Source organism: Siniperca chuatsi, linkage group LG9 (assembly GCF_020085105.1).
Source record: "Siniperca chuatsi isolate FFG_IHB_CAS linkage group LG9, ASM2008510v1, whole genome shotgun sequence".
Taxonomy (NCBI): Eukaryota; Metazoa; Chordata; class Actinopteri; order Centrarchiformes; family Sinipercidae; genus Siniperca; species Siniperca chuatsi.
In genome coordinates this window covers 822,368-845,788 of record NC_058050.1, presented here as the reverse complement: position 1 = coordinate 845,788, position 23,421 = coordinate 822,368, and the positions used below count along the sequence as shown (strand labels likewise).

At 42.2% G+C, this 23,421-nt stretch overlaps 1 protein-coding gene across 1 annotated transcript; it reads right to left on the bottom strand.

The window, feature by feature from the left end:
- Nucleotides 1–489: 489 nt before the first annotated feature.
- LOC122881087 (semaphorin-4B-like) lies at nt 490–20,067 on the bottom strand. Its single transcript, XM_044206816.1, has 14 exons — nt 19,805–20,067; nt 15,099–15,259; nt 14,914–14,976; nt 13,178–13,276; nt 12,953–13,043; nt 12,140–12,262; nt 10,433–10,560; nt 10,155–10,336; nt 8,266–8,404; nt 6,826–7,015; nt 6,553–6,668; nt 4,369–4,532; nt 3,130–3,200; nt 490–2,179 (listed from the first exon to the last, which is right to left on the bottom strand). Exons 1-14 carry the CDS (start codon nt 19,890–19,892, stop codon nt 1,467–1,469), a joined length of 2,328 nt encoding a protein of 775 aa, XP_044062751.1. The 5' UTR covers nt 19,893–20,067; the 3' UTR covers nt 490–1,466.
- Between the last annotated feature and the right edge of the window lie 3,354 nt (nt 20,068–23,421).

Sequence of the window (23,421 nt, the reverse complement as noted above, 5' to 3'; positions counted from 1 at the left end):
TTTTGCATTTCAGTTTGACAACATTTGTTAGATGTGTTTTCCCAGCAGCAGCTGGATGGACTGAAGGTTTGTAATCTGCTCTTTTTGGTTCCAGATGTTTTTATGTTAAACAACAATATATATATATATTTATAATCAATTCATTCGGAACTTTTTACACGCAAATCTAATTTTGACTGAAGACTAACGAGTGCGTTTGTGTCACTGAAGCTGTAACAGTGAATTTTACAAGAAAAAGTCATATCGCAAGAATAAAGCCAAGACAAATAAAAGTAATGTAATAAAACCAATAAGTAATATTGTTGTTTTTATCTGGTAAAGATTTAAATCACCTTTAAAATGTCAAAATCTGAACGCCTGGCTTCAGAGAATTAATATCTGGCGATCAGTTTTACACATTCTGAACACAGACGGCAACGCGTCGACGTGCTGGAACTCGAACCTGCGATAAAAATAAAAGGCCACGCTGATAAAACACTCAAAAGCGCGTTTTGTGTGTTGAAAAACTTTTATTTGACCATCAGGATCAGAATTTCTTTTTGAAAAAGCTGTTTGAGGATCATTAAAGGAGTTTTTATATCTGCGCTGAAAGACAGATCAATACTCTATAAGAGCAAAACAACTTCTTCAAAGTTTGAATCCCTGCAGATATTTTTAAAAACAAACGGATCTGTACACTATCAGGATTCATCAGAGATCAACATCATCTTCATCAGTAAAACACACACTGGAAACAAAATTAGAATTACATTTAGCGCCGGGCAAATGTTGATGAATCAATATCGAGGGACAACGATAATTAATCAACATGATCGCATTCTGTAGTTTTAATCTGAGACACGGGGGGGCGACAGCGTTCAACAGAAAAACACAAACACGTCAAACGGTTTCCTTCTAACTTCTTTCTGACTGTAACTTTTTTTGCAGATTTCACGTGTTATTGATTATTACTGATATATCGATATATATTGTTCCCGGCCCTCTTTACATTCACAGCAGGTTTCACATTTCATTCTGTTTACATTCATCCACGCGGCGAAAAGCAGCTGTGTTCGTGACATTCAAACACATCAACAGCAGACGATGTTCACGCAGCACGATCCCTGATTCTAAACATATAGACGGATAATTTAATTTAAAAAAGAAAGTTATTCAACCTGCATTTAAACATCGCTGTTACACATTTCTGTCTAATAAAACGCAAAATATTTTAACGTCTATATATTAATTTCACCCCCATTTAAACCGAACACCGATCGGTGTCGGATGGACCAGTTCATCGTCGCACTAAATCAGTGATTAAATCTTCACTTAAACTACGTGAAAAATGATTTCAGGATCAACTTTGCCTCGGAAACAAGCAGTTTGTGACAGATTCTGCTGAAGTGTTTCGACGTAGGCTCGCGAGACGAGCTCTCGAAGGCAAACGTTGAGATACCGTAAGGCGTCCATTCACCGCAACGGCGTTACTCCACCACCTTCACCTCGGGATCCTCCGGGCTGCTCAGAGAGGGGACGCTCTCCATAGACCGGTTTGTTTTGCTGCCCTCGTCTGGACCGACCAGATTCATTTTGAGGCCAGTTTTCCTCTGGCGCCACACGTGGAGCGCTGCGAGCACCAGGACGCAGATGCAGGCGGCCAGCAGGAGGGACACAACAACCAGCTCGCTGTAGTAATTCTTCTCTGATGTCACCTGACTGTCATCAAGCGGCTTCTTCCCGGACTGGGTGTCCTTTCTGGAGGTCGGGATGATGTTCGAATCCACGCCCTTGTCTTTTAGAACTGGCTCGAATTCCTCATCTTTGTCGTTGATCTTGTAGTCTGGCTCCCCCGAAGGTCGTATCATAGTAGTCACTGGTTTCTCCGTTACAATGTCCTCGTAGGACTCGTCTTTGTCGGTGGTCACGGGTTGTGGAATCGGACTCACGGAGCGAGGAGAAGCAACGGTTCGGACGACATAGCTTGCGACTACCTCCTTGTACGCGCCTTCCTCTGCCTCACAGCGATAGGTCCCGAAGGTGTCGGCGGTGGCGTGGAAGCTCAAACCGCCGTCAGCTGACTGGATAAAGAGTTCCCGTGGCAGGTTTTGGAATCGGGAGGAGGTCCAGGTCAGGGTGGCCAGGTTGGAAGGTTTCCGACACTGAAGCTTCACTGCCTTGTATAATTGAACGATGACTTCTGCAGGACAGAAAAGTTCAGATTAAACACAAGTGAGAGGCGCTGATGGTGCTGAGTAAGGCTCACTGTTTTCAGTCATGCTAGCAGCACGGCTCTATGGATCGCAACACCGCCTTGGTCCAGACTGAAATATCTCAACAACTATCGGTTGGATTGTCATTAAATTGTACACAGACGTTCGTGTTCCCTGGAGGATGAATCCTACTGACTTTTGTGATCCCCTGAATTTTCCTCTGCCTCCACTCCAATTTTGAAATGTTTGGCTCAGAGTGAAATATCTCAATAACTATTGGATGGATTGCCATGAACAGATATGCATGGTGCCCAGACAATGAATCCTACTGACTATGATGATCCCCTCTAGCGCCACCATGAGGTTGACGTTTTTGGTTTTAAGTGAAATAAAACTCCTGGACTGTGATGAGACGTGCTTCATCGTTCACGCTCCCCTCAGGATGAACTGTAATAACTCTGCTGATCCTCTGACTTTCCATCTAGCGCCGCCATCAGGTCGACATGTTAACGTGTCCGACACTTTGGTTTCTGACCAAACACCTGCAGAGCTGCTGACGCTCCCATCAGCCTCAGCTGCGCTCTGTGTCTACTGCTGATCAGCTAATGTTAGCATGCTAACACGCTAAACTAAGATGTTGAACAAACATTATACCTGCGAAACATCAACATGTTAGCATTTTTGTTTTGAGCATGTTAGCATGCTGATGTTGGCACCGCTGTGTAAGTGCAGCCTCACAGAGCTGCTTGCATGGCTGTAGACTCTTAGTCTGGTTACAGAAAATAACTTAAAAAGGTCAAATCTCCGAAATGTTAGAGACTCTTAAGATCAGGTATTAACTTCAGCCAGTAATAGCTTTCTAAATGATTCTAAAATGAATTGGAGATGTTTCAGATCTGTCAGTAGATTTATAATCTTTCAGCGAGGAAGATGTTACCTCTGTCCAGGCTGGCCTTGGTTTGTCTCTGACATTCCTCTTCCACATTGCCGTCCTCCAGGTTTTGAGCCCTGAGGAGAAAACGGACAGCCTGTCAGTCATTACACAGGGCCGATGGTGCTATTTAGTTATTAAAACGACTCACTCGAGATACGTTTGAGACTCGCAGCCCGCCTGCGCTGCATCGAAACACATTTTAAATAGATCTCTGGACTCAGGATAGATACGAACAGGTTAGTGTGCGCATTAGACCACGTACAACGTGCGATAGAAAAGCAAAACCTTTTCTACTTTGTTTGAGCAAAATGTCAGTTTCTTTCATTACTTAATCTGCTCCTGTAATTTACTTTAAGTTATTGATGCTCACGAAATGTTAGTAAAGCCTACTGCAGGTAGGACTTGTTAGCATTTCTGGACTCATCTGCCTTCTAAATGAATCCTCATTGATGGAAAGCTGCTACAGATCCCCCTACTGAATGGAGTGGTGAAGCAATATTTAGTTCAAGGTTGCAACACAAACTATAAAGATATTATACTGAATACTTTGAGCGCTGCTATGTGGTGACAGAATTTGACAGGTTGTGGATTATCGTTGACTTGTACTTGCTGTTGGTAGGTTTGGCCTTTTGGCAGCGTCCTCATACTTGGTCTAAACAGGGCCTGTGCACTTTTACTGCTAATAATACCATTGATATATGTACTACTGCTATTACTATTAATACTGCACTATAACAAGGGCTCTTGGTAATAAGACTACTGCAGCTGAAATGATAACTGCTGCTGTTATAATTGGTATCACATCAAAAACTCTCCATGTAACCATCCGTTGTCTAATCATTTAACTAATCATTTCAGGTGCCTGGAAGTATTTTTATGTAAAAGTAAAAAAAAATGTGCATGGAAGCAAAGAAAGCAGCCACCTTAAATCAAAGCTAACGGTTAAGTTATTGGACATTCTTAATATTTTTTTAAATAAATATGGCAACTGTGACCATTTTCCTTCAACCACACCAAAATAAAAAAAGCCTGTCTGCTTATATAAAGGCCACCTCCACAGAATCTGATATAAAATGTAATACTAGAGTTGATTAGAGTATTTCCATGTACAGTTAAAGTTATACATAAAACTCCCACATCCCCCCAAATACAGAGGACCTCAGTGCCCTCGGTAGTAGCTGAATTTCTTAACCTGTGAGGCTCTATAAAGATTTTACAGAACAATAAAACATTTTCACTTACATGTTCTCGTCACTGCCGTCCAGGCCGGTGCAGACCCTCCTGGTCCGGCTCCATCCACACAGAGGATCTCTGGCCAGAATACACTGGCTGCAGGTTCTGTAGATCGAGCACTTGGCCACAGGTACAGCGGTCACGCCCTCCGATGTCCCCACATAGAGAACTCCCTACAGGACCAGAAAGCACTGTGACATGTGCTCTGTAATATGCATGTAAAATATTAACCAATCATCAAATATTCGTCATCCGCATGCAAAGCTTTTGCTCAGCCCAAACCAACCTCACTGATCTTTCACATCTAACGAAGCAGCTTTAGATCATGATTTCATTTCCTTGGTACTTGGTAGGAAGGTAGAATTAGATGGTAGAATTTCTGTTTTCTTTACTCCCAATTTGTATCATTATTTGACATTACTATTTCAAACGTTGTCATTATCCAGATGACGCACCGTTGTATATTTCTGGCCAAAAACGTTTTAAAACTGCGCGAGGAAACAAGATATTCTGATTATAGCACTGAGGGTAAAAAGACAGAAACTGCACTCACGGCTCAGCTGTGTAATCAAACAGATAAAAGCCAAGTTACAGATGAGAGAGTGATTCCAGACACTGTAGTGTAATTCTCTTTTCCCTGAATTACCAAATATATATACATATACATTTTTAGTAAAGTAAATTTTAGGTCATTCAGAATGGTGCGAACTTTGAACCCAGGACTTTTTTTTTTTACCATGGGCGTCGCCCGGCCTGGACATCCGGGGCTGTAGCCCAGAAGAGATTTTATTTAATTCTCCCTCTTCTCTAATACCCTCTTCTAATCGACCAATCAGAGGGTTTACAGGAAAACACGTGGAAATACTTGTTTTTTATTGGCTGACAGGTCTGTCAATTTTTTCGATCGATATGCCAAACGCTAGCTAGCTCACACAGTGTGAGGACATTAAGACACAAGAAGATTTTATACCGGTAAAAACGTGTTAAAGCTGAAGCAGCTGCACAAACCTCCTCTCGCGCTGAGCCGTGAACATGATATGAGCAGAGCGTACGTTATTTTGTTTCCGTCGAGTTTCAGTGAAGAGTTTTAGGATGAGTTAACGAGGCAGTTAGCTCGGTGAAAGAGAGAAACCTGAATCCAGAAAGCGTACGGTTGTATTTTTCTGTTTGATAAGGAAGATAGGTGTAAGAATATTTCCTTTCTTGACATTTTGTCAGTTTATTGTGTTTATTTATTAGATTAAAACTGCTAAGCCTCCTCCCTGGCTCAACGAGCAGCTGTGATGAAGAGAGGGAGCCTGGTTAGCAAGAAGCAGTGAATCAGAGAAATAAAAACGTTATTTTCTGATTGTTTAATATTTATATTTAATATTCCAATAAACTAATGATAAGATAAATACATTTTAACTCTTTCCAATAAATGTTTATTGATAGCAGTTGAAAAGTATTTTGTTTCTACTCAATACTAATACTGATTACTAACAATTACTAATATTTTTAACATCACAATTCATACTTAAAGGTGGGGTCAGCGATTCTAATCCAATACACGTCTTTTTGTTAATTCAGCGAATCTCTCCTCGCGGTCTGCTAGCTGTGCGTTCAGTGTGAGCGCTGAAACCCCTCCGGTGTTCGTACTCAGCCCCGGCTCTGCGAACGGGAAACACAAAGAGGCTCGGACCGAGCCGCACAACACTGACCCAGCCACGATGTGTGTATCAGGTGACGTTAAACGACCTGCCCGCGGACATTCAGCTGACTTTCTAGTTTAAGATCTGCTGTTGTTGTGATGTTAGCTGTAGCAGCAGGAGAGTTGTGAGCGTCGCTGTCTGGAGCTGCTGTGCTGCTCTGGGAAACCGTCTCGTCCTCTCCGGCTGTTAGCTTTGCAGCAGCAGCTGTAGCGACAGTTTGCTAACCCACAACTTAGCTAAGCTAACCCGAAACCTAGCTAACGTTAGTTACTGTGTCGTTGTTCGCTGTATATCATGGTATTTGTCATGGTAACATTGGCCATAATGGCCTAATGCAGCTAGAGACACAGATTTAAAGTATGAATAGTAAAGCATAATCTCTACCTGTTGAAAAATCTTCAAATCTAAATCCTCTCACAGTAGGTAGGGTCATATAACCCAATGAGTCCATTTAGACTGTTTTGTAAAATATTTCAACCTGCCCCGAAGGTGTGAGGTTTACCTTGGAGGACGAGAGGATGATGCTTTTGACCAGCTGAGGTTGTGTGAAGACCTGAATCTCCTCAATGACCTGTGCACCCCGATCAAGCAAAACCACTTTGTGGAGGAATCCAGACTCTGGACATGAGAGAGAGAGATGATGAATAATTTTTAATAGAGAATACAGATTTCCAGGTGACACAGCAGCAAAATAACCTTTTTCAGGCCTGTTATATCGAGGTTAAAACTGTCCTCATTATGAATATCATCAGTACGGTTTGGAAGGACGTCTCACCTGTAAGAAGGAAAAGGACAGTATACTGTTTTCCATTGGCTGCCTGAGTCCTCATGGCAGCCACGCGACTGTATTGCTGCGCTGAAGAAACAAGAACCGGACCGACTCCGACTGGTTTTACACTGTCGCTGGTCAGGAAACTCCTCTTCACCTCTGCTAAGTCAGAATCTGAAGCGTTGTCCAGCCCACACTGTCAGAAGAACATGGAGGGAGAGTCACACGGTAACATCTGATGACAGCGTTAAATCAGTATTTTAAATAAAACAGGCCCAGAGTGAAAATTGGTTAAAATGAGAACAAAACCGGGCCTAGAATCAAACCCTGAGGGACGCCATTTCCCTTTGTTCTGTAATAACAGTTTTTTACACTTCACTTTATCTGATCTGTAGAGTGTGTGTGTACATCACATCGTGTGTGGGGTTGTTATGTAAGAAATAATGTGTTTTAGTAATATGTTAATGTGAAATTAGTCATTTAAGAATGTAAAATGTTGTAGTATTTTATGTGTTACTTTTTCTGTGTAAGTTGTTTATGTTGGGTTGCAGTCTTAAATTTAATGTGGTTAAGATATAAACTGCCTGAAGCTAATTGTGACCACCAGGGGGCAGTAACACTGCAAAACAAACTCCCAGTTTGTGTTGCTCATGTATTATCATTAAAGTGGAGTCACGGAGCTCGGCATTAGTTTTTTTGAAAGATAAATCCCTGACGATCTTTAAAAAACCCAAAAGGTCTTTTGACAGCACTTACCAACCAAAAGTCTTCTGATCAGTTATATTTGTCTAGATTAACGTTACATGCCTTTATTTTATATTTTAATACACAATAACGTGTTTGTATTTTTCTTGTGTCGTACGAAAAGAGCAGGCAGATATACCATTTCCAGCTACCATTTTTGTTTGAATTAGGAAATAGAGGGTAAAAATCTTTACCATGCAGCAGATATTTTTAATCCAGATGTTCAGAAGAGTCTTTGAGGATTCTGGAAAGAACAGCGGTGTTGTTACACGACCTTCTCAGTTTTTTTAAAGATCATCAGAAACAATAAATCCAGTTTAACAAATACTTGGCTGTGACAGTGTACTGATCATTTCACCCCGTCACGGCGGCTGTGGACACTAGAGATACAGCGTATCTGGGCAGGCGTGGACAATAATTTGCTACTCTGGCAACCATTTTGTTTTTGTTTGTTTGGTTGTTTTGTTTGTTTGATTGTATGTTGGTGGGTGTATTGGGGTGGGGGCTTTTCGACCAGTGTGCAGCTGTCTCTTGTTTTAGTTCTTGTATATGCTACTACAAGTTCAAAACAAAAAACAATAAAAACAAGGACTTATGGCTAACATATTACCAAAAGACCTCCCTCACCTGCCTGGTGCAACATGGCTATCTTAGGTTATTCTACATTTGACCCTACATTTTGTGTGAAAGTGACCTTCCCACCTTTCCCAGGTAGGAGCGTTTTTCCAGCATTGGACTCCACTGGTAGGTCTGCATGTTGAAGGTCCTGTAGCTTTTAGTGAACGCTGCCCTGATGTCCTGCAGCTTAAAGACGCACACGGCAGATTCTGGACCCGAGGACCTGAACCAGACCAGAGATAATACTCATGTTATTACTGAGAGGACTGCTGCTGAACTGAAAAAATACATAACAAAATACATTTTTTAGTTGTAATATCTTATCTCCAACATCGATTACTGTGGACTAGTTTCACTTGTTTTCAGGTCAGTGAGAAACACTTATGTTGAGACGATGATCATTTATAGCAAATGGTTATACAGTTGGTGAAAAAGGCTTGTAGCCTTTTTAAAGAATCTGAGCAGCAACAAGGATTCTGCTGGGAGAACTAATCCCCCTAAATAAACACACACGTGATATTAAATCTGACTTAAATCAACAATATCACTTATATAGCACATAATGAGGAGGGGATGGCAAGAGGTTATCAGCAGAGTGATGGTGAGAAGTGTGAGATTATAACGACCACGCACAAATATGATTGGGCACTACTAGTCAGCTGATAGCCATACAGCTGATGAATGAGCCACTGACGGAGAATCGTAGAAAAGGTTTCAGTCGTAGTCATCTGGACAGTGTTTTCAGAATCAAGACGTTTCGAAACAAAAGGTCAGTTTCAGGTGAAACTAGGCAGGTAATCAGCAGATACTCAGGTAGACTCCTCCCTGAGGGCGGGGCTTAAGCAACACAGAGTAGCTTAAATTTCTGAGTTCTCAGACCATTTTCACAATTGAGAATGACTTCCGGATGGGAGCCGAAACGTCTTTCTTCTGAAAACAGTGTCCAGATGACTGCGACTGAAACCTTTTCTACGATATGTTTATCTATATCAACTGGACTGGGACCACATCGGTTTGCAACGTGATGTGGCTGCAGGGTCAGGAAAGACATGAGGTAACGTAAAGGGACAGGGCCCCAATGAAAAAGAGTTTCCAGATGTGTCTTGGGGGTCCAGGAAAGTAAGATAAATATGTTTTGAAGGTAACCAAGAAGGGCCCCAACTAAGGTTAAAGGTCAATTTCTAGAATGGTGTATACACATTAAGCTTTTCTTGGTTCTTTGAGTATTCCTTGTAATGCTCCTCAGCTGATAAATAAATAAATCCAGCCTGATTGAAGATCGACTCGTGATTCTGTGTATGTGTCCTGTCAGGTCATCTCTCGGCAAAGAATCTTACCCATCACTCTTTATCTTATTACAATTATTATAGTTTACGTGCTTTACTTACTTAACATTTTCACTGTCCGGGAGTAGATGTAATTCTACTCCTGGTCTTTCTGTCTACTCTGCATGTCTGTCTGTCCTGAAGGAGGGATCCCTCCTCTTTCGCTCTCGTCATGGTGTCAGATGGTGTCGTATGTTGGAGACGTTGTAAAGTCTTCTGCTTCGAGACAAATTTCTCATTTTGGGCTGTGTAAATAAACCTGGCTTGACTTGACTTGACTCGCCCTGGTAGCAGCTGAGCTAAGGTTGGAAATGTAGTTTAGTAAGTCGGTCATACACTTCGGTCTAGAGTATCTCAACACCTACATAAAATGTGTTTCCCCAGAGGGTAAATGCTGATGATTTTAATAACCCCCTGACCTCTTCTATAGTTCCACCATCAGACCAAACCTTCCACTTATAGACAGGAACGATAAAATCAAATGGGCACATTGTCATTTCATGAAAGTCTGGCCAGTGGAAGTTGAGATGGACAGAAGAACAGAACGACCCAAACAGCATCGCTATCACTAGGTCCTGCGGTTGGTGTCGCAAATCCGAAGGCTGACACCAAAAACGGAGGCCGGAGGTTTAGCTATCGTCTTCCTACCACTGAGAGTTGAAGACGCCGTAGAACAGAGTGTCTGAGGCGTCGCCGCCCTCCGGTGGCTGGAGGGTGAACACGTCCTGGAGATCATTGAAGGGAAGCTGTTTAGGAGACTGACAGAGCAGAGGGGCTTTGGCAAAGGACGTCCACTTCTTCTGCAGAGTCCTCTGTCCACCAACATCATCCTTGAAAGCCAACGAAGACAGAACAAACTTTAATGTTATTACTTTATAAACCATCCCACTCTGCAGTCGGCGGCTCCTCTCTGTGTTTACTGTCACCTTGCAGACTTGGGCCACCCGGGCGATTCGCAACTCCTCTGTGAAGCTGAACTCTTTCCCAACTTCACTAAAGAAGAAGTAGAGTTTCCTGTCTGATGGGTCCAACGACGAGCTGACAAACACTGGCTCTGGAATACAGGAAGTGATTACAGATGAGGAAGATGAGGGTGCTGTGCCATGTGGTCTGAATGTGGGGAAAAGAGATCTGAGAGCAGATAAAGTTTTCAGCTGAGTGAAAGAGAAAGATTCAGATGTGACAATACAGGAATATTTTAAAGGACCACATCTTTGTTTTTGCACGTTGTACCTTATTAACTACTAATTCTTTTTGCTGCTCATTTTTCAAATCACATCATCAGTTTTTAAAATGATGTCCAGACATTTGATGCCAGATTCGTAACTTGACAGTTATCGATCAAGAAACTGAGGTTCCATAAGTAAGAGCGCACACAGTATACAGGGTTTTTAGATAATGGACTAAAACATGTGTGGCCTTTTAAACATGGAAGTGTGAGATCCGTCTAGAAAATTTGAGTGATTTTATTGAGAAAAAGGAAATGAATCATTGGGGCGGAAAATAGGAAGTACAGTCTGTCGTTTTTTGCAACCTCACTGCAGTGTGGTTTGGTTGAAAGTGTGCGAGGTGATAGAAATGCATGTGGAGTATTTGATGATGAGGTTTTTATGGCTTTTAAATGTCAGCATTTTAATTTCTTAAGACCGCTGGGCTCAAAAAGTCGCACAAAACATTGTTGTATTGCTGTAATTGTAAAGATTGTGGTTTCGGTTCCGTATTAAACCAGACCACGATCTTTCCCTAACCATGTGCCGTGAGAGTCTAAACAGAACCATAAACAGCTTAATAATGCTGTAGTTGCTACAAGTAGATATTGTATCGCAAGAGTGGATATTTACGATCAGATAAATACGTTATCAATGAACATTTTACTGATGTTTTCAGTATCAACATTTTGCGGCTTGTCGGATACTTTAATTAACAACGTTTCTTCATTATGTAGATAACAAACGTAATCTGGGCGGCACTACATTTCCTACAAAACACACGTACAGGAAGCACTTTCCCCGTGAGTTAATCTGGCCCCTCCCCTACCATGATGTCATATACCAAGACTCTGAGGTGACCAATGACTGACTTCTCCTGTCCTCACGGACTCGGCTTTAGCCTCGGGTTCGGGAGGCGTGGCTCCAGCCTGAGGATCAAATTGGTAAGGCTCTGAACCTCCGTGTGTCTTCCCTGGTCCTAAATGTTGGACCCAATCCAAAACGAACCTATGGTAAACCTACAAACCCGACATAGTTTGGATCATGGCAGACTCTGTGACACTGTGCTTTACTCTTCAAGCTGTAAACTTGCATTCAGTCTCTTTCTCACACCTTTATTCTTTCTTCCCCTTTTCCTGTTCGTCTGCGACTCACCACAACACTTTGTTCTCATTCTCTCGCCATTTCTGCTTATTCAGCCTGACCAACAGTTTAAAACGCAAAGGGAGGGGGCGCCCCGTTAGCTCACCTGGTAGAGGCCGTTATTAAGGCTGAGCCCTCGCCGCAGGGCCCGGGTTCGAGTCCGGCCCCGCCCCTCTCTGCCCCCTGCCTTTGCCGTCTCTACTATCTAACGATCAATCGTCTATGAATCTCTTGACTGACTAATCAGTTCACCAATGAATGCAACGCTCTTGTTTCACTCACCCTCCAGTAAGCTGACGGACGAGTCCTGGCTGACGTCCGGGCGGCCATCTTTGCTGAAGTGTCGAGAAATCTGTGGTTTGACTCCTCTGAAGTCAGTTGTGGTGGCGGTGAACAGTTCGCCGTCTGCACGTGGAGCACCAGAACACGTGTGACCGACAACCTCAACTCCAGTTTAGAAACAAAATACTGAACTTGCAGACTGATATTTGTGTTCCCTGCACTCAAAAACTGATTATGCTCCATATATTAATTATATGTTGATATAATCTTATGTAGTTTCCTGTGGCTTTACAGTATTTGCATATTTAATGCATCTGTTATGCAAAACATGTTTTTTTATTTACATTTAGTACGCGTCTCCTCCATCAGTTTTAATGCTACCAAGACAACTGATATGTCAAATCATGCGTAATTCTTTGCAGATGGCAGCTATGACTTTTCTTATTGATAACTGTTATACTTCTTGAGTTATTAATATTCAAAAAACAACCTAATACACATCCATTATATTACGTTATATTCAAAATGCCTATTGCACACTGATCAACTGTACATAAGCTCGTGATGATGACAGTTATTATGAGATACATATTGCATTAAAGCCTATGGAGACCCATTAACCTCCATTATATTTATCTCAGCTCGTGTACAGTATTTAAATTCCAAAATGCTCAGTATTGTACACACTGATCAACTGTACGCGAGGTTTATGAATTATATACCGTAATGCATTAAAGCCTATTACTGACGTGTTTTGAAGCTCCATTGACTCCCGTTACATCTATAACTCAGCCAATATATTAAAGTCAGTACCGATGGTGATGGCGGCGTTCCTCTGGAAGGGGCTGAACGGACAGCGACCTTTAGCTCCGCCTTGTTGGACCATGGAGAAGCTTTCTGCGTCCTGAAGGAGAAGAAAACACACACAGAGGCTGAACTGAACTGTAGAATCATCGAAATCACGTCTGAACCGGAGAAAACCTTAAACAAAAAGGTGTTAATCAACCAGAATTATTCAGTGTTCCTGTGTTGACTTACGATGTAGGCATCATGGGGGCTGTAGGCGTAGCTGCCGCAGGCGTAGAGATGGGTGGAGTTTATCGGCTGCAGAACATGCACGAAGTTTGGACAGTCGACCTGCAGACAGACAATCGGCTATCAAGCTTAACCGCGTGACAGTTTTTGTTGTGAAACTCTGTTTTTTGAAGCTTTCTTTGTTCTGCGCAGCGTTTGACACGACGTGAACACGCAGCAACGCAGAAATATATGGCGCCACAATAAAAATGGTTTATTTATTTATATTTTCAGCATTATTCCACAGTCGATGTTACTCCGAGAATTTAATTTGCTCTTTTTGACAAATTCACCACTTTACCAGTTCCAGAAGCTGATTCAAAATGAGATGCAGAGCGAAATTCAAGGTGAGGAAGATACCAAACTGCCATGAAAACAGAGCCCCGTGTGCCGGGGAATCGTTTCCACTGGGGGGAACATTATCCTGACTGTCCAGACTCATTACAGACTTGTCTACAGTCAGTATTCTCCTAAACAGCCAGAATTAAACACCAGGCAAAGATAAGACAGCAGTGCTCTTTGTGGTAAAGATGCAAATACAACGTTATGTATCAGAAAGCATTAGGTATCTATAAAGGAACCTAAAAACGAAGTTTGAAGTAGCGTTTTTGTTATAATACCACTATTATGGGAAGAGCAATAACCGATTTCCAATTTTATCGTAATTTATTTGGTGGATCGATTTAAATGTAAAACCAAACCTAAAATCTAAAGGGTTCGTTCTCTCAAAAGCATAAATATTCTCAGGTGAGAGTTCTCACTCTGGACCAAAGTGAACAACTGATCAACTCAACGCAACGCTGTTAAGGCCTTTTTGTGTAAAAACCAACAAGCTGATAATCTCACACACTTCAAACTGTGAATACTTTAACTCTTTGACAGTTTTGAATAATTCCTTGCTCTTATACTGATTCTCACTGTCTGATGGAGGCTGTAATGCAGGAGCTAAATACATTGTCACTGACATGATGCTTTCCCTAGCCCCTCACCCAAACCTTAACCCAACTGTAACCTGAACCCCTAAAACCAGGTCTTAACCCTCAGAAAGCCGTCGGTGACACAAGACAAGTCCCCGTGGGTTAGAGTCCCCACCAGGACATGAAACACACTCTGTCACAAACACACTTCTGCTATTTTCCTGATTTTATTAATTATGATTTTTTTTTTTCTTTTAATCTCATTATTACTTGACGCTGTGGCGACAGTGTCTTTGTTACACTTGTGCCAATAAAGGATGTTGATTTGATTTGATTGGTCAGGCGTGGAGGTGTGAAAGTAAGTGAGACATGAGCTCAGACAGTTTCTCTCTCTGTTCTCTTTTTTTTATACTTCACTAGTTCTGTCACTTTTCATGTGAACAACACTACGAATGTCTGACAGGAAAGACCGTCTGAAAAATGTGCTCTCTTATCCACATTTGTACGGTTTGTGGCGTCGAGACTACAAAGACGCAGCGTTGCTGGGCGCAGATCAGGAGGATCCGACAACAGGCTTTCCACCTTCAGTGAGTCGACTTTCCAAGGATCACTTCGACTCCAGTCGTAGTCGCGCCACAAGTCGGACAAACACATTCATTTAAAGAACAACAACATTTAGCTTAGCATTGCAACATTTCACTGAGAGGAAACCATTCCCACCAAACAAGACAAGAGCTAAAAATCATTTAATAAATCAGAGGATGGAGGTGTGTTCATAATTACCGTTGGGTTCTTCCCTTTATATTTACAATCGTTTATTTCGTTCTCAGATGGACTCCACTCCACCTGGACAAGAGACAGACAGACAGACACACTGCTGAGTCTGAATGCATCAGGGATCAATAAAAAAAACTTTACAAAAGAATAACTCTATAAATCAAAGCATCATGGGAGTCGAGAGAGCTCACCTTCTTCTTCAGGTTGATGACATCACTCTGACTGACGTCCAATGAGAGGATGGCGTCCCGTGCCCCTACGTACAGGGTGGATCCATCGTCGCTTAGCAACAGTGTGGTTGTGTTGTGGACGTCGGGGAGGCTGTAGAGGACCAGAGGTCTGTCTGCAGAGTCTGGACACAAACACCACTGAGAGGAGTCAGCGAGCAGCGTCGAGTCAACGACACAAAATGAAAACATTTACTTACAAATTTAAGGCAGCGCCATAGTGCAAAGTAAGGCGACAGTGCAGTGGTTAGCGCTGTCACTTCACAGCACGGAGGCACGAAGGTTTGAATTTAGACCTGGCTGGCTGGGTTCTCGCGGTATGTTTGCATGTTAAAATAGTCTGTAAGTAATTACACAAACAGTTATTCTTGGTTTTTGGTTCAGCTGCAGAACAAGGTAAACCTGGGTGTCATCTGCATAATTATGATAGCTGATGTTATTGTTTTGTATAATAGCATGTAAATGTTAACTAGATGAGGGCCGAGGATTGATCCTTGGGGAACGCCACACATCATGTTGGTCCACTCAGATGCATATTATAGTTCCTGTCCTGAAGATATGACTCAAAACACTTTAACACTGAGCCTGAGAGCCCAGTTTCCAGTCTGTTCAGCAGCATTGTATGGTCACCTGTGTCGAAGGCAGATCTAATTAAACTACAACTGAAATCTTGGCTGAATCAGTTTCTAAACAAATATAATTTATTCTCGAACAATAAAAGACTGAGTTGCAGTTTGTCAGTGGCCTCAGGAGCCCCCAGCCTTCCCACAATGCACCTGTTCTCAGCGTGAGTGGAAACAGGTTGTTACGGTCATGTGGTTTTCTCACATCTAACTTCATATTGATGGGGACTAACCAAAGACCTGGTTTTTGGTAAATAAGTAAGTGTAAATCGGGAGGTGAGAGAACAGAGAGCGATAAATAGCACCAACAACACATCGTCTGCTTCTGTAGTCAGCTGACGACACAGAGACAGCACCACTTCCTGTTTCAGAGGCTGAGGCCGACAGTGTGGGTTCAGGTCTGGAGAGGATGTGGTTCGGAGCTGCAGAGAAACTCACGGTCTGTATCTGATCTATCAGTGTCACAGGAGCTGCACAACATCTGAACAGTGATAAGAGTTTAAAATAAGAACACAAGCAGTATGATGGAGATAGCATCAGACAGTTTCATGTTATTCACACGATCTACACGGCTAAATACAGATTTCAATTTGAACTGGTCACAACCGAAAGACACTTTGTCAAGGGGTCACAAGTAGTCATTCCTTTGTTTTGCATTTTACATTATGTTTACTCATTTGGCTTTCGTCCAAAGGGACGCACAAATGAGGTACAATCCAAGCCAAAGTGAGGCCTTCGAGAAAAAGTGCACTCAGTTCATGTTCCACCTGATTCAAGTGCCACAAGACTGCAGGTGCGTAAAGTATCATATGTACCTCGCAAATTAAATTCTTTTTTTTTTTTTAAAAAGCTAGAGAAGGACCAAGAGATAGAGACAGAGACAATAAGTACTAACAGAAGAGGTACGACGTCAAGCGAAGAGATTCTGCTGACCGACTCGAGTTCAGTAACTCATCCAACCAACGAGGGAGCACACAGGAGACGGCAGGGCAAGTCATTGTTCATTAGCAGATCATAGTGAACGAGAAGGCTCACCTGAATGAGGGAATTCAGGTAGGTGGGCGAGTATTAGTGACTTGACTTGAACTTCATGCGAGCAGCAACAGGGAGCCAGTGGAGGGTGAAAACTGGAGCGGCATTTGAAACCTTTAGCTTCTTTTGCTCAATAAAAAAAAAAAAGGTTTTGTAGGAAAATGTGTTCATATTCCTCAAAGTATCGAAACTCAGGTATCATAACAGCATCCAAAGATTTCTGTTGCTATCCATGAGTCATCATCAGTCTCAGTTTGTGTGGTTTATGTTAAAGTCACTTAACGTTTGCCACTCTCACCACAGCCGTAAAGAACGACTGTTAGCACGGTAAAGTGACACTTGCTTCAGCTCGTGTAGATTAAATTGTTGCCGTATGGAGAGTCACAAGTGGAAACAGGAAGTTTACACAATTGGGAAAAGACAAACTGACTTTACTGAGCTGGTTTGGCCGCACTACAGAGTCCAAAATGGAGGACAGTGTCCTTTGAGCTCAGTTTCATATAAACTGCAGAGTAAAAGCTCTGGCATGGCTTGAAGTTTTGAAGCTACTGAGACCATCACTGTCGACACCGCGGTGACAAGCATTTGCGACATTATTTTCTTTCACGGTAATTTTGACACTTTTCACTGATCAAAACAAACACCAGCCTGTGCGTGAGCAGGTGAGACAGCAGGTGAGACACCTGTAGAACCCAGACGATCATTTTAAAATGTGAAGCTGCCACCATTTCGCGATCTGCGTGTAGGCGGCGGTTGAAAATCACCTTTGCAGAACGGGCCCCTGAAACACACGATTTACTTCCTGTGCCAAGCTTCAGTGTCGGTGCAGTAAGCGGTGCGTGGACAGGTGCGCGCCATGTCTGACGTGACGTCCCGTCTCAGACCTGCAGTTGACGTAAACACGATGTTTTCCCTTCAGGCCACATTTCAGCTACAGTTCAAGGTTAAGACGAACAGGGACGCTGCGTCTCGTCCGGCCAAACTGCAGCACATCTGCTCTGATTTTTCCATTTTTGTGAGAGTGGATCTGAGTTCTCCTAAACTCACATCAACGGGAGCGCCTCGGTAGTCGACCGGCTACAGCACATGTGCTCTCCCTCCCCGTTTCCTGTCTACCTCTTCACCTGTCACTATCAAATACAGGCAAAAAATTATCTTAAACTCACATTAATAAAACAGAGGACAGGAGGAACACTGTACTTACTACCAATAATGTCCTTTTGTCAAGATTTAAGACCAAGCTGCATGTTTTAATTCAACAAGATAATTTAATACACGCATTCGTCAGATGGACAAAGAGGAGCTGCTTTTATGACGACGCTCTGATGAGTCACATCTGGTGAGATAATGCATCGACACACGCAGACCTACGCCTTCATGGAAATGTCACATTAAAACCTCTCCGAGCGTCAGTTACTGTGCAGACAGGAAATGTGTGGCATCATTATGAGAAACAAACTGTGTGCACATCACTGCTGCAACATGTTTGTTACAGTCACAGGGACATAACGGTGTGTGTCAATGACTGTGCAGGAGATGTGTTTTATCTCATCAGTCCTCCCTGCATATTTATATATATATGCATATACATATATATATATTTATTTATTTATTCACTTGATGTCAGGGTGTAATCTGACTCCTTGATCAGCTGTCAGGTGGATGGACGGTTCAGATGTGACGCAGCTTTGGTTATTAAAGATTTTAGGCGAGTTATCGTGAAAGTCTAATTTCACCAAATGGCTGCGGTTATATACCCAAGGCCCCGCTCTGCCTCCCGAGCCACAGCCGCCTCATTCACAGTGACTTGTGGTGCTCAAATGTACACTTTTTAGGATGTCCAGTAATTAACATGTTACAGAAACCAAAGTGTTACGTGACAGACTATTTCTTGGCTGCGACCAAGTTCGGATGAAACTAACAGATGTAACGTGTTAATAAGACGCTGAGCTTCAGAGCTGCTGGGAGGTGGACTCTGCTGCCAGGCTAGCTGTTTCCCCCCGTTTCCAGTCTTTATGCTAAGCTAAGCTAAGCAGCTGCTGGCTGAGAGAGGCGTCGGTCTGAACCTCGGACTCTCGGAGAGGAAGAGAAGAAGAGGACTTCACTAACTGTGAAACTTTTGCTTTAACAGGCTCTGTGGCTGTTACTGCAAGTACGTCCTCAAGTGGGAACTTCACTGCTTACTAAATACCAAACACTTGACCTCGAATTTCCACCCAAACTTTCTGTTACATCATTTTCCTGTTTATATCAAACAGACTGAAGTTGTGTTGAGTCCTTTTTAACAAACATCATCCTGGACGTCGAGCTGAACGTGTGACCAAACTGTGTCGCAACACGGCCTCACGACCAACGCTGAGAGGAAACGTGTACACAATGACACCGAATAATCAAGAATCTACTATCTGTCATATTAAAATGCTGACATATAATAATACAATCCACAATATACGAATAAATTATCTAAAAATATATTAAATGACATTAAAATATACAACAAATGATACAATCTTACATGGATTCAGTTCGATTAATCAATTAGCCTTTTGATTAAAAAAAAGCCATAAATTCACTTGTTCCAGCTTCTCAAACGTGAATATTTCCTGGTTTGTGTTTCAGATAATAAACCGAATCTCTTTGGACATCTGAAGACGTCTCTCGAACTCTGGGAAACGGTGATGAGCATTTCTGTTATTTTCTGACATTTTACAGATGAAACGATTATCAATAATGAAAAGAATCGTCAGTCGCAGCGCCTAAAACATTTCAGAAATGCCTCACCCAGACTCACTAAATAAAAGAAAAGTTATAGCAGTTAACAATGTGAGTATTGATTCATAAAAGCACAGAATACTAAAATCAATGCAACTATGAGAATCTTTTTTCTGATTAAAAAGAGACGCATTTCTGAATCATTAGATCTTCATTTATTCTTCCTGCAGTGACACAAACACGCGCCCAGAAGACAGGATACTGAATGATTGATAATCGATCAGAAATGTTTTTCGGACTTACTGAGGAGGAAGGAGGTTCGTGGAGGAGACAGCGAGCTGGCGGAGCTCAGCAGGCCGAGGAGGAGGAGAAGGACGACTGATGGAGCCATGACGGAGGAGCAGAGGAGCAGATGATGGACGGATGAAGACTGAGATCTATTCGTCCTCAGCTGTAAACGTGCTGCCGACACTCAGCGCTGAAAGAGTGTGACTGAGTAGAAACACTCAGGGAGACTCGCCACAGCTTCCTCTTCTCTGCGGCCCGAGGTCGGGAGGGCTGAAAGAGCACTTTAGTGAAGTTCAGTAGAAAGAGAAGCTTCCTGTGTCGACGTTAAAGGGACAGTTCACCCCAAAATCAAAGACAGATTTTTCCTCTTACCCGTAGTGCTGTTATAAAGAGACGCTGCTGTTGAGTTTTTAAATGTATGTTTTGGGCGCTTTGAGCTCCACAAGCCGAGCGCCATGTTGTCCCGTTATATTCAACAAAGGCCGATATCTCCAGACCTCTGCAGCTCGCAGCGAAACCATCCAGCGCTGCAGGTGAGAGGAGACAGGTGTAGCTTCGTGTTTGGGGTGAACTGTCCCTTTAAGGGGAGACGCTCCAGGCAAAAACATTGTTTTTTCATGCACTGGTCAATTTTAAAGTTTTGGGGCTTTTTTGCTTCCATAACATAACTGTTGTGTGTTGCAACATGTATTAAATTTTACAATACAGATACCATTTTCTCAAAATGAGTTTTGTCTCATACTCTGAGCCAGAAATCTCCACTTCAGTAGCACTTACATGCACCAAACTTTATATATTCTGAAGGTTTTAAATGAGGGCTTTGTTCATATATCCTTCACAGCCTGATTTATGACATTTTATTCCTAAAAACATGGCGAAAATGGATTTTTATGGCTGTTGACAGTATTTTCTGATTTTTGGAGTGATAAAATGAGATTTCCAAAATTCCCCCCGTAAAAACCTTTGACTCTAATATGTCAACAAAATGAAACAAGAAGTTTGAACCAGATGTTTGGTCTGGAAATACATGCAAATTAGCGCATATTTAATTAGATAAGGCATCATTTGCATATTTAAACATAACATTTCAGAAAACACGGTGATATCTGATGGTTATTTTTTGCCCTATTCACTTGCCTTAAGATATTATTTAAGCATTTTTTCCTCTCTTTATGCAAACTTGTTGACTTTTATTAACATCCAGTGGTGGACTGCTGCACCTTCTACAGCAGGTAAAATAACTATTGAACACGTCACCATTTTTCACAGTAAATATATTTCTAAAGGTGCTATTGACATGAAATTTTCACCAGGTGTTGGTAACAACTCAGGAAATCGACACATGCAAAGAAATCTAACCATAGATGTCCGTAAATTAAGTTATGTGTTATAATGTTAAATGACACAGGGGGAAAAAGTATTGAACACATGAAGAAAGGGAGGTGCAAAAAGGCCTGGAAAGCCAAGACAGTCAGTAATTAGAAAGCAGTCCTGCCCCTTGTCAGTGCAAATTAATATCGGCTGGTTCAGTCCCAACTGATGGCCTATAAAAAGGTGTCACAGAAGAAACATCTCGTGATGGGTAAAAGCAAAGAGCTCTCTCAAGACCTTCGCAACCTTATTGTTGCAAAACATACTGATGGCGTTTGTTACAGAAGGATTTGAAAACTTCTGAATGTTCCAGTGAGCGCCGTTGGGGCCGTAATCCGGACGTGGAAAGAACATCATTTCGCCATAAACCGGCCACGACCAGGTGCTCCTCGCAAGATTTCTGACAGAGGAGTGAAAAGAATTATCAGAAGAGTTGTTCAAGCGCCGAGGACCACTTGTGGACAGCTTCAGAAGGACCTGGGATTAGCAGGTACAACTGTTTCAAAGAAAACGATAAGTAATGCACTCAACCGCCGTGACTCACCTGAAACTGCCCTTCTTTTGTTTCCACGATGGCCCAGTAATCAGTAATCAGGCCTATTGTTTTCTTAAGTAGCTGATTAGCATGTGATTGGCTTGACCAAGGTGTTAATACACTAAACCGTTGTATTAACACCGTGGTCAAGCCAATCACATGCTAATCAGCTACTTAACAGTGTTGAGGGAGGTGCAGCCAGAAAACAATAGGCCTGATTACTGATTACTGGGCCATCATGGAAACAGTTAGGTCAGTTTCAGGTGAAACTAGCTAATCAACAGATACTCAGGTAGACTCCTCCCTGGGGGCGGGGCTTAAGCAACACAGAGTAGCTTAAATCTCTGAGTTCTCAGACCATTTTCACAATTGAGAATGACTTCCGGATGGGAGCCGAAACGTCTTGATTCTGAAGACAGCGTCCAGACGACTACGACTGAAACCTTTTCTACGATGGAGCACTGCTGGACGAATGAGGGACGACACCGTATTATAACACATAACTTAATTTACGGACATCTATGGTTAGATTTCTTTGCATGTGTGGGTTGTTACAAACATCTGGTGAAAATTTCATGTAAATAGCACCTTTAGAAATATATTCACTGAGAAAAATGGTGTTCAATACATTATTTTACCTGCTGTATAAGGTGCACCACTTATACAATATTTAAATTGCTAAGTACTTTGTGACAAATAACTGGACAATATATACAGCTCCATTGCTTCATGTTGTGTCAAACAGATAACAAATATAGCTTCCTTACTAGCTAGGCTTCTTACATGCTCGCTAGCAACTTATTAGAAGAGTTGGATCTCCGAGATTGACGGCTATTCCCATGTTACTTATCTGTGTATACAGTGGTGTCAAAGATAACACAAGTAAAGACAAAATGCAGTTTTTAAATGAAGGTTGGTATTCTGGTGGAGTCATGAACACTGACCTTAACTGAGGCAAGTGAGGCCTGCAGTTCTCTGGATGTTGTTGTGGCGTCTCTGAATGGCTGAAGAAGAACAAAATGAAGACTTTGGAGCGGCCTAGTCAAAGTCCTGACCTGAATCCTGTTGAGATGCTGTGGCATGACCTTAAAAAGGCAGTTCATGCTCGAAAACCCTCCAATGTGGCTGAATTACAACAGTTCTGCAAAGATGAGTGGGCCAAAACTCCTCCACAGCGCTGTAAAAGACTCACTGCAAGTTATCGCAAACGCTTGATTGCAGTTGTTGCTGCTAAGGGTGGAGCAACCAGTTATTAGGTTTAGGGGGCAATCACTATTTCACACAGGGCCATGTAGGTTTGGATTTTGTTTTCCCTTAATAATAACAACCTTCATTTAAAAACAGCATTTTGTGTTTATTTGTGTTATCTTTGACTAATATTTAAATTTGTTTGATCTGAAACATTTAAGTGACAAACATGCAAAAAAAATAAGAAATCAGGAAGGGGGCAAACACTTTTTCACACTGCTGTATTTGTACTTGTACTTCACTTGAGTATTTCGATTTCATGCTACTTTACACTTCTACTCTCCTACTTTTCACTGCGCTGCGTTTGTCTGACGGCTTCAGTTTACAGATCACAGTGTTTCATCCCCTTCCTGTCCAGTGGAAACCTCGTATCTCCAGGTGTTTGTGACGAGCTGAAGGATGAAGAGTTTCCTTCATGTGCTGAGGAAACTCCTCCTCCTCCTGAAGCTGAATAAACTCTTTAACCCCCCCTCGGATC

Coding starts and splice junctions, on each gene's coding strand:
- LOC122881087 (XM_044206816.1), bottom strand. CDS start 19,892: ATGGCTCCATCAGTCGTCCTTCTCCTCCTCCTCGGCCTGCTGAGCTCC. Junction 12,263..12,952: donor GAACGCCGCCATCACCATCG/GTACTGACTTTA, acceptor CTCCACGTGCAG/ACGGCGAACTGTTCACCGCC. Junction 10,561..12,139: donor GTCCGTCAGCTTACTGGAGG/GTGAGTGAAACA, acceptor CCTGTATTCCAG/AGCCAGTGTTTGTCAGCTCG.